Source organism: Nansenia antarctica (genome assembly GCF_963989245.1).
Source record: "Nansenia antarctica genome assembly, chromosome: 5".
NCBI lineage: Eukaryota > Metazoa > Chordata > Actinopteri > Argentiniformes > Microstomatidae > Nansenia > Nansenia antarctica.
The window spans coordinates 45,717,087-45,729,003 of NC_137690.1; the positions used below are offsets into that span (position 1 = coordinate 45,717,087).

The window sequence follows — 11,917 nt, forward strand, 5'->3', positions numbered from 1 at the left end:
GTAAGGTCTGTCTGATCCTATTTCAAATGTGTGGGGTTCTGATAGGGTGACACAGTAAGGTGTTAACCAACCAGTGTGACGCCTCATCCACCAAGCTCAGTCCCCCTCCTCTCCAGATCACAAGGTGCCGTCATGCCAAATAGTGTCCGGGTGACTATAAATGTGTCCGGGTGATGTAATCAGGGGCCTCATTTATAAAACGTGCTTAGATCAAATTTTTATCTTACCCGTGTCGTACGTAGTGATTTATACAATTTCAACGTGAGTCGATTTGAACGTGGAAACGATCAAATCTCTACGTCGTGTTTTCGACTTGCGTACGCAAATCACCTACTGGTTATGCAGTTATTACAGCCATGTGAGACGCTCTGCCTACTGTCATTCATGCAAGTGGCTCGTAATAAAATTAACGATGTTGTTATCAGCCGAGAAAATGAGTTTAGTTCAAGATTTAAAGGGAACTATTGTTTATGATTGTATTTCAGTCTTTCTTTATATCCCTCCGGAGCTGTCTATCTCTCTTCAACATGCCTATATATAAGCACTATAATAATTTAATATAATATAGGATATGATATATTATATAACACTAGTTATAGTAGTACACTAGTAATAGTGCGCTCCACAACGGACCTTGCCCGGCCACGCGCTAAATGATACTGGATTTCGAGTTGAGTCGGGATGAGGGGGAATGGCACCCCCCCTGAAATAAAAACAGTCCAAATCATCCCCCTTCTAAAACTGCCATCCCCCCTTTCCAGCCCTTATGTCATTTTATCAATGAACGTGGTATTACTGCCCTCTCCCGCTTCCAGACGCACGCCTACCCTAGCCTATAATATAGTATTAACGCCCTGTGATAGCGGCTCAAATAGCGGCTGAATGAAGCCAAGTGCTATAATATAATATAATACAGACATAATACATAACAGACATAACAGTACATAATAGTGTCTGTATTATATTATATTATAGCACTTGGCTTCATTCAGCCGCTATAATTGAGCCGCTATCACAGGGCGTTAATACAAACCTCATTCACCTGCGTTCAATTCCAAGTATGTTTGGTATTTATAGAAGGAAGCACGTACGCAAGTTGAAATCATCTCAGCTCGTTTTATAAATAATGCTTACGACGGTTTAGAAACATTTCCTTACGTCAAAGTCAAAGATGACGTTCAAGTACTTTTTTATGAATGAGGCCCCAGGTCTTTTCCAACGCCATTCATTGCTATGCCGATGCTCCTGGACACTATTTGGCATGACAGTACTACAGCAGCTTGATAACGTACCATGTGATCTGGGCGCCGGGTAACTCACTCTCGATCAATACCCAATCACCTCCTCTCTCTTTTGGACCAATCACAATCCTTCACCTCTGATCCCTCTCTGCCTATGCCAGAAATACACATTCATACATACTGTAATAGTTACTGTCCACAAGCAATTTCCCTATTAACCTGGTGGCCATCTTTACACTAAGTAGTGCCAAGTGTAGCTATTAAGGTAAGAGGAGGAGGTAATAAATTAGGATTATAATCAATTATTTCCCTCCTTGTGCTCCTGTCTTATCTGGGGCCACTGCTGCTAGTAGATTAAATGATTTCCTTTTTATTTTGGCAAATATTGTCTTCAACATTCATTGGGCCCTTGGGCCCTATTGACTTCTGCCTCCAAAATCTCTCTTCATCTTAAGTACTGTTTCTGTCCAGAATGACTGTACAGAACACTTCTCTCTCTTTGTTTTAAAGCCCTCTTGGAGATGAATGTGTAGTGCTGATTTCGTTGTTGGTGTTGCTGAGCACCAGTGGACAGTAACTCACTCTCTCCACCACACCGCGGTTCCAGAGAACGTCAAACACAATATTTACTGTACAACATACATGGATGTGGCCGCCGTTGTTAAATCATCATCTCCCCTCTCAGGGGGCAGTGTGAAGACGTCAACGGCCGTCAATATTTACAATGTCTGTCTCTGGTATGATGATGGAAGGGGAGGGTCCGGCCGGGAGCGAGTGCTCGTCTGCTGGGATGAAATACCTCTAAGATCTAAAATCTATATCTCGGAGATATCTGAAGTGTAACGGAGAGTAGCGCAGCGAGCGGTCCCGCGTAAGAGCCTCCAGGTCCAGTTGGGAGATGTTATCCCCCTTGTACCCCCCCCCCCCCCACATCATATCTGTAAAGGGGTCACTCTCTAGTGGTAATGACATCTTAAACACCTATAAACATGTATTTACATCATCAGCGCAGCATTGAGTTTCAGTTTCAGTACCATTCTGAGCCTCTCTCCCAGTACAGTCATATTCCGTTACAGCTTAGGGATTTCATTTAAATGTAAACATTCTACTCCATTTCCCTTGGTGCTTTGCATGCTTTACAGTTGGTCATTGCAACAAAAGGATGCCCCCAGTGTTGTAGTGGAGGGTAAACAGCTTTTGCCATATACCTTTTAACCCAATTTCTTTGTGTGTGTGTTAAAGAGTTTACCCCCTTTTTTTAAAACATATTTTTTAAACTTTTTTTTTTACTACCACTACATTCCGGGATGCACCTGCATCCCGTCTCACTGAAACATCTTTGTAGTCTGGGGGCTTGTGTGTGTGTGTGTGTGTGTGTGTGTGTGTGTGTGTGTATGTGTGTGTGTGTGTGTGACAACTTCTGGCCCCTGAGTTCTGGTGTGACTGAGCCGTGACCCACCCTGGTGTAACCATGATAACCCTTTACAGTTAACGCAGTCTAGCTGGACTGAAACCTTCCACCGTAGCCCGTAGAATGCCACTGCAACACCATGTTTCCACCCACACCTTTCTATCGTTCCCTCGTATTCTCTTTTCTTCCCTCTCTCTCCTCCCTCTTTCTCTACTTACTCGTTTTCATTTGTCATCTTTCCGGAACCTTCTGGGAATCCCTCCTGTATGTCCCTCCTCTCTTTCTTGACTCATACTTTCTATTGCTCCTCTTGTCTTGTCTGTCCAGTGTGTGTGTGTGAGTGTGTGTGTGTGTGTGTGTATGTATGTGTGTGTGTGTGTGTGTGTGTGTGTGTGTAAAGGTTCAGTGCGCAGAAGGACATTGACACAATTTGCCTGTACAGTACTGGATGTGTGTGTGTGAGAGACACACAATATGCATGAGTGTGTGTGTGTGTACATGAACGTGTATGTATCTTTAGTTTGTGTGCCAATATGCATGAGCGTGGGTGTGTGTGTGTGTGTGTTTGTGCAGATAACAAGTGTGATGTAGAAATGTGTGTTTGAAATGCGTGTGTGTTTTTGGGCCTATATGTGTGTGTGTATTGTGTGTCTGAGTGTCTGTGTGTGTGTGTGTGTGTGTGTTCGTCTCCACATCCCATAGGAATTAGTAGTCCAGTGACAATAACCAAGCCCAAGGCCTGGGGGGGTGGGGGGGGCACAGGGAGTGTTTGTACTGTAGTATACGTGGTGAATGTAGAAGTTAGGTTTTGTGTGTAAGCGTATGTGTGTGTGTGTGTGTACTGTATAATCAGTGTACTTCAACCAGCCCTGCCTCTGGTCTCTAGCCCTCCTTCCCTCCCTCCCTCCCTCCCTCGCCCTCTAGAAACCCTCGATGTGGCAGTAGGCCTCGAGGCTGGAGAACAGGATGTAGAGGAACCAGAGGCCCAGGAAGAGGAGGCTGGTGAGGATGCGCGACGTCCGTGGGCCCCCCAGCTCCCCGCCGATGGAGGGCCGCCGGCGGAACAGCAGGACCCCCATGCAGATGAAGGCGAAGATGGTGAAGAGCGTGACGGAGAAGGCCAGCGAGCCGGGGTCCACCTCGAACCTCTTGCCCTTGACCTTCCAGTAGACGGCGGCCACGGACCATGCCACGCCGATGCCCAGGAACACGTTGACGGCGTTGCTGCCCGTCACGTTGCCCACCGACGCGTCGGCGTGCTGGTCCTGCGTGGCAGCGACCTTGCTGGCGAACGTGTCTGAGAGAGAGGAGGAGGAGGGGGGGGGGGGGGGGGGGAAGGGGGTGGTGGTAAATGGATATGGTAAATGGACTGCACTTATATAGCGCCTTTACGGCGGTGCTTTATGACGGCCTCTCGTTCACCCGTTCACACACACGTTCACACGCCGATGGCGAGGCAGGCAAGCGTGGTAGCAAGGCGCCGGCCGGCCCCGCTCACTGGGAGCAATTTGGGGTTCAGTGTCTTGCCGTCCCAAGGACACTTCGACATGTGGCCAGCCGGGGCTCGAAGCGCCCATCTGCCAACCTTGAGATTGTTCTTTATTTATTCCCAGAGGAGAAATTATTTTCTCACAGTAGCGAGATTTAAAAGAGTATGGGGACACGTCATAGATAATGAACAGAAATAGGGAATACATAGAATGGACACAACAGTACGGTACAGACTAAGAAAACAAAAACAGCTACGCATGTTAAGAGCATTGTAAAAAAAAAAAAAAAAGACAGTCAGTGTGAGGTCTATGATTGGAGGGGGTAAGAGGAGGGAGAAGGGGGGTAATATCTCTCTCTCTCTCCCTCTCCTTCCCTCTCTCCCTCCCCATCCCTCCCTCCCTCCCTCCCTCTCCCTTCCTCCCTCCCTCCCTGTCCCCTCCCTCCCCATCCCTCCCTACCTCCCTCCCTCCCTGTCCCCTCCCTCTCACCGGGGATGGAGGTGCCCAGGGCCACAAACACCACGGCGGTCACTGTGTCTTTCAGGCCCACCGTGCAGCCGAAGTGGGACGCCAGGTCCCCGATGATGGCGGTGAGCAGGCCGATGACGGAGATGGACACGCAGAAGCACGCCCAGCCGTTCCAGTACTCGGTGGGCGGCACGCAGGCGAACAGAACCTTCCAGAACACCGTCACGAAGTGCATGACGTAGTCGTAGCAGGAGGGCAGGCGCTCCTCGCGGCCGTCCTCGTCCTCGTCGTCGCCGTCGCCTAGGTGACGGGGAGGGGGAGGGGGAGGGACAGGGGGTGGGGGGGGGGGGGGACAGGGATGGAGGGATGGGGGAGGGGAGGGGGTGAACACGTTAAAATTCATGGATGCTGAAGAACTCTGCCGGGAATACAGATTTCAATGAGTTCCACGGTTCCAGTGTGTTCTCAGGGTCGTGGGGGGAGGGCGGGCAGGGAGGAGGGTGGGGGGGAGGGTGGGGGGGAGGCGTTGTCAGTCCGTAGGATTTGAAGCATTATACAAAGAAATGCACATATATTCCACAGAATGGCACATGAAGCTGGACAAAATGATACCCGGACACCAATTAGGTGTGAAAAGGTGGGCTCTGGGTGGAAAAGGAACCCCCCCTTGGGAACCCCTGTTTCGATCACTGTAAGACATGATTGCCTGCAATGACAGTGACGTCCTCTAGGAGGAGCCCTTGCACCAGAAACATCTGACCGCCTACAGACTGTTAAGTTTCCTTTATGATGTGATCTTTATGAGACATTTTACAGCTATTCCGCGGCGCTAACATAAAGACACCTACAACCTTATCACGGATGTACGACTCGGTCAACAATAAACCCATATTTATCATCCATAAACCCTTAAACCCCTTAAACCCTGTGCCCTCTCATAACAGCACAACACAATATAACTTTCATCTGACATAAAGGACATCTGTTACATTCTATTGTTGATGATTGTTGATGACGATGACTGGTGTTGTAGAGAGCTGCTCGGCCACAGGCGTTCTGTTGCATATGACATAATGACAAATAAGCAAGACCGGGACAAACACACAGCTGTCTGTTCTTTCCTTTGACGCTTAATGAGTCAAGCTAGCATCCACGACAAGCTAGCATCCGCGCCCTCGGTCCTCCACTGACTAAAGAAAGCCTTCTCTGATGCCCTGGCACAAGGACCTGTCAGAGCACTGCTCGCAGGCTAAGTGAGTAATTAGGTTCGTTAGCGAGGCGCCCAGAGTCAAGTTGAGTGGACGTCGTTAACGCTGTGAGACGGGCGTCATTAATCAGCCTGTTGGCTGTTGAGTTTCCAGTGAGTGGGTGACACACACAAATAATATACACTGTACACACACACACACATACGCACACACACGCACGCACACACACACACACACACACACACACACACACACACACACACACACACACACACATAAGCACACAGACAGTACACACACACACACACACACACACACAGGCAGTACACACACATATAAGCACACACACACACACACACACATAAGCGTGCACACAGTACACACACACACACACACATAGGCGTGCACACAGTACACACACACACATAAGCGTGCACACAGTACACACACACACACACACACACACACACACACACACACGCACACACACACACCACACATAAGCACACACATAAGCACACACACACACAGACGCTGTAATTATCCCTGGTACTTCTATGGCACTCTCGTCATTGTATTATTATTACAGTCATTTACTGTTCCTACACGGCACCGTTCTGCTGTGATTATTATGTGGGCGGTAGCCTGGTGGTTAGAGAGGCCAGCTAGCAACCGGAAAGTCGCTGGTTCGATCCCTGCCTCAGGAGGGAGCTGCATGTGCCCTTGAGCAAGGCATCTAACCCCCTAATTGCTCCAGGGGCCTAGAGCATAAAATACCAAACTCCAACAATTGATTGACAAGTTGATTGCATAGCAAATAAAATATTATTATTATTACTACTTATTGCTCCATTACTATTGTATTACCGGTATATGTATTGATTGTTGTTGATCGAGGAGCTAGATTCAAAAAGCATTTCACTACATCACCAACGGCTGTGTGTGACGATGCTTAATAGAAAAGAAGAGAGCGCACACCGCAGAAAATGTAAGAGAGGTGCTGGCAACGGAACAAAACCCAATTAAGAGAAGTAGAAGCCACACACTCAGGTTCCAGGTGCAACACAATGTGGTTTAATAGTCAAGTCTTGACAAAGGCTACAGCCGAAACCGTTGTCCTATTAAACCACATTGTGCTGCATCTGGAACTTGAGTGTGCGGCTTCTACTTCTCTTAATTGGATGTGACGATGCACCTGACCAATACAATTTGATTTGATTTGATTTGATTTCTATTCCATACAGATTCACTACACGCGCACAGGTGCGTGCCGTGCACACAAACCCACGGCAACAGTTCTCACCCCCCATGGCAACAGTTCTCACCCCCCACAGCAACAGCTCACCTGCGCTGACGGTGACAGCTTCCACAAACTGCTCTCTCCAGGAATGCGTCCCAATCACCAGTGCCAGGTTGGTCTTCTTAATGAGCTTGTCCACCGTGCTCTACCAATCACAGACAGAGAAGGCATCATCAGCGTCCAATTAGAGGACAGAACAGAAGGAGATGAGAGAGAGAGGGGACACAGGACTCGTCCCCACACGTGACCGGAACGCTAACATGGAAGAACACCGTGGAAGGACCCAAGCTCAGTCTGCAACCAAACACTTCATTTTGTTAAACTGTGAAAAAAAGGATTTGGTTGCAGCACCCAACACCTTCCAGTGCACACACACCATCAAGGGCCACACAAGCATGCACACACGCACGCACAAGACCCACGCACGCACATGCGCACACATGCACATACACGTGCATGCACGCGCACACACACACACACACACACAAAACAATTAGTTTTCAAGGGGTTTGTCCGGTCAAAGGTACATGAAATAAAGACTGATGATTCGACTTTTCAACTAAATTGGTTTGTTTGTGGAATGAATTCACACACTGTATTGACATTTTCTTTTAACGATGAGCCTTAACTCACATCTATGTGTATATATACTGTATATATACAGTACATAGACTTCATTCTAAACTCCTAAAAAAAAAGTTTGGAAATGTTATTTCAGTCGATTCTTCCTCCCCTTTAATAATACCAATTGGTATTGTATTTTATATCGTTGGAAAGCCTGATTAGTCACCTTTACAATGAGGTACAACTTGTAAGGATCATGCATTCGTGGAATGAGCAACACAGCTAAACGTGTGGGTAGCCAAAATGTTTTGCCAAAATCCCCTGCAATATTCTTCTGTTGGTATTCACTCTCGTTTTGAGCTTCAAGTGCTGGCAGGTGTATGTCAGTCACAGGTGTGTGACTGGCACCTGAATGGCACCTAATTGACAGGAATTATATTCTGGGGCCAGTGGCGATCCCATATCTCCAGAATCTGGGACAACGCTCGCCCCCACAGAGCCAGGATCATCACAGAGTACCTCCAGAATTTGGGAGTGAAGAGGGTGGAATGGCCTGCTGTGAATCCAGACCTCAACCCAATTGAACACTTGTGGGATCAGCTTGGGTGTGCTGTATGTGCCAGAGTGACCAACGCAACCATATTGGCTGACTTGAGGCAAATCCTGGTTGAGGAATGGGATGCCATCCCACAGCAGTGTGTGACCAGGCTGGTGACCAGCATGAGGAGGAGGTGCCAAGCTGTTGTGACTGCGTATGGATCTTCCACACGCTACTGAGGTCCCTGACAGTGTAAAATGAATAAAGTGTAAAAATTGCCAATATGTGTTGTTTTTTCCTTATTACTGTGGGAGAGTGCAATCATCCAATCCACCAAGCAACTCAAAACGAGAGTGAATACCAACAGAAGAATATAGGGGATTTTGGCAAATATTTTTGGGCCGCTAACCACACGTTTAGCTGTGTTGCTCATTCCACGAATGCATGATCCTTACAAGTTGTACCTCGTTGTAAAGGTGACTAATCAGGCTTGCCAACGATATAAAATACAATACCAATTGGTATTATTAAAGAGGAGGATTAATCAACCAAAATAAAGTTTCCGAACCTTTTTTGAGGGGTTTAGTTGACGGGTGGATATGGTGTTGTTTTAATGTGTTCCCTGGCCTTAATCTCTGATCTCAGAGGAACAAGGTCGTTGATTGTTATTATAAATAATAAATAAATGAAACCAGCGTATTAATCATCATGTACAAAAATGGTAAAAGAACCATCGCATCGAGCTAAAACGCTTATGACAGCCAGAGTAATTTGCTTTACGAACATCATAAACTCTGGTCTCCAGTAATATACATGTCATATAATATACATGTCATATATCTACTGGGGCATTTCTTTCAAACACCCGGGTACGTAATTGAGGTTCTCCTGCACGCGTGCAGTATCGTTCATAAATTCGCTCTGAGAGTGCCAGAGCACTGAGTTCAACGTCATAAAGGGGCATTCCATGAGTGCGGACCAGATTTCCAGAGCGAATTTACGAACGCAGCCTCTGACACATCGCTGAGGTTCTGATCCGGCCAATGGGGGGGAGAGAGAGGGAAAGAGGTTGAGCTACCTTGACAGAGAAGAGAGGGAAGGAGGGGCGCTACCTTGAACTCATAGGACTCCTCGATGACCACCTCCAACCTGCTGTGTTCACCCAGGATAGGCTTCCCCATCTCTGCTATGCGCCTGGCCTCCTCCTCCTCAGCACTCATCTGACCCTCTGGGTCTTCTGAGAGAGGGAGGGGAGGGGAGGGGAGGGGAGGGGAGGGGAGAGGAGGGGAGGGGTGGGGTGGGAGGGGGGGGGTGGGAGAGGGGAGGGAGAGGAGGGGAGGGGATTGGAGGGGAGGGGAGTGGAGTGGAGAGGAGGGGAGGGGAGGGGAGGGGAGGGGAGAGGAGGGGAGGGGAGGGGAGGGGATGGGAGAGGAGAGGAGTGGAGGGGAGGGATGGGAGGGGAGGGGAGAGGATTGGAGGGGAGTGGAGGGGAGGGATGGGAGGGGAGGAGAGGGGAGAAAGAGTGTGAGAGAAAGGGGAGGGGAGGAAGAGAGTGTGAGTGAGAGGAGAGGAGAGGAGAGGGAGGGGATGGGAGGGAAGGGAGAAAGAGTGGGAGTGGGAGAGAGAGCAAGAAAGAACGAGTTAGCGAGGGAGAGAGAAACAGAGGGGGGGGGTGTTAGGGATGGAAAATACGAAATACAAGTTAATAACAGGCAGAGAGACAAAGAAAGAGAGAGGGAATTGGAACACAAACATGCCACACAGATAGATGTTTTGAGGCCAGTACGCTATCAATAATTGAGTCTGAGTCAGATTTATATATTACTTGTGTACGTCAGTCCATGTATGTGGGGGCGAGTGTGCGAGGGCGGAAGCTGGGGAGGGAGGACAAATAGACGCGATGGTGCCTGAGTGCATGGGATGGGGAGAGCAGCAAGGACAAAGGAGGTACATAAAAGGGTGGATCCTTGAGAAGATAAACAAGATCGAAGGAGGGGGGGGGTGTAGTCTTGGGAGGAGGATGAGACGAGGAGGAACACAATGCTAGAGAGAGAGAGAGAAGAGAGATGGCGAGAGAGAGAAAAGAGGAATGGGTAGAGCGAGAGAAAGGACAGAAATAAAGAAAGAGAGAGGGAGAGAGAGAGAGAGAAAGAGAGAGAGAGAAAAGAGGAGTGGGTAGAGGGAGAGAAAGGACAGAGATAAAGAAAGAGAGAGAGGACAGAGAGAGTGAGAGAGAGAGGGAGAGAAGAGAAATACTGTACCAAGAAAGAGGGGGGGGGGGGGTGGGGTGGGGTAGAAGAAGCTAGAGTATGTGGTAGATACTTTTAGTAAGCAGAAGGCAGCAGGATATCTTGGTCACGGCCAATGTCCCCAACAGTGTGATCTACTCTCTGTCAATCAAACAGCCGAGCAGCTGAACCAATTTAAGTACAACTTAAGCAACTCTTAGCGCTGAAACCACCGTTCCGTGCTCGCTCTCAGAGTATCATATTACCCTATCCTCTCATCCTCATCTCATCATGTCGAGAGATGTCAAAGAAAGAAGGCAGGGTCTGCATGTAAGCGACCAGCCAGCTGGGCAACTCTGGCTGTGAGCTGCTGTTGCTTAGTAAGTGGGCACACAGACGATTCCTCTTTCGTCTCTTCAAAGGCACAAAGGCTCTAATTATGAGATGGGTACACGGCCGTCTGGGAGGACAGAAACACCGTCCGATGACTGTATTTACCTCCCTGCTCGGCTCCACAGCTCCGGTACCATATGCTGTGTGACAGTTTTTTATTCCCGTTTCTGTCCTCACAAAGGAAGACTGTCCGAAAAAAGTGGGTTCTTCGGCGGTCTCCCTGTGGGAGAACCCTTTGAAGAACCGATTTTGGGTTCCTCTGTTGGAAAGGGTTTAACTGAAAGGTTTCCACATCGAACCCAAAAGGGTACTTCAAAGGGTTCAAACAAGAACCTAGTTCTTAGTTCTGGGCTGGTGCTAGTGCTGGTTTCGCAGTTGGTTCAACTTGCGGAGCTTCTAAGAACCGGTTGGCTTTTCTACGGGCTAGAGAGGCACGTCATTAAATCACTTGATTGATTGATTGAAAACTTTATTAGAAGATTTGCAGAAGTAGGTACATGAAAGTACATATTACATACAAGGTGAACTAACAGGATAAAAACCCAAGAAAGCCACTGGCTTATTTCAATTGGGGTCCTTGATTCTCAATTCATCGTTACATGTAAGACAGACTGTATACAGGTACTGTATATATGCAATTTAGCTGATTTATCTGAAGCGACTGTGTACGTCTGTATACGTCTCCGCTTTCCCACCTAGCAAGCTAGCTTACAACAAGGGCTAACATTAACATCTTACGTTGATAACTTTAAAAACAATGTTACGTGAAGGATGCGACTATGTTTTTCTGCAGTCATGTCTTCTTCTTCTGGATGGCGATTATGTTCAAGAAGGAAGGTAATTTACCTAAGACATTTTGATTATTATTAACACTGAACGTAAGATGATAATGTTAGCCTTTGTTGTAAGCTACCTCTCTAGGTCGATATAGCTAGCTACCTAGCATCGGTATCGATCACATTACAGTTCGACATTCGAACAAATCGAATAAATTAATGATACACCGATATCTATCTTTATCTGGTCACGATAATACCGTCCCCAGCCCCTGACGAATCGGTTCTTAGTTCTAGACC

At 47.8% G+C, this 11,917-nt stretch overlaps 1 protein-coding gene across 1 annotated transcript in view; it reads right to left on the reverse strand.

Annotated features, from left to right (window-relative positions):
• Positions 1-3,572: 3,572 nt before the first annotated feature.
• Positions 3,573-11,917, reverse strand: part of slc8a2b (solute carrier family 8 member 2b) — a gene marked incomplete at both ends in the record, with an annotated part of 31,577 nt that continues 23,232 nt past the window's right edge. Inside the window, 4 exon segments of the mRNA XM_080532319.1 lie at positions 3,573-3,949; positions 4,632-4,910; positions 7,164-7,263; positions 9,333-9,455. Coding sequence (XP_080388445.1) covers positions 3,573-3,949; positions 4,632-4,910; positions 7,164-7,263; positions 9,333-9,455 — 879 coding nt within the window.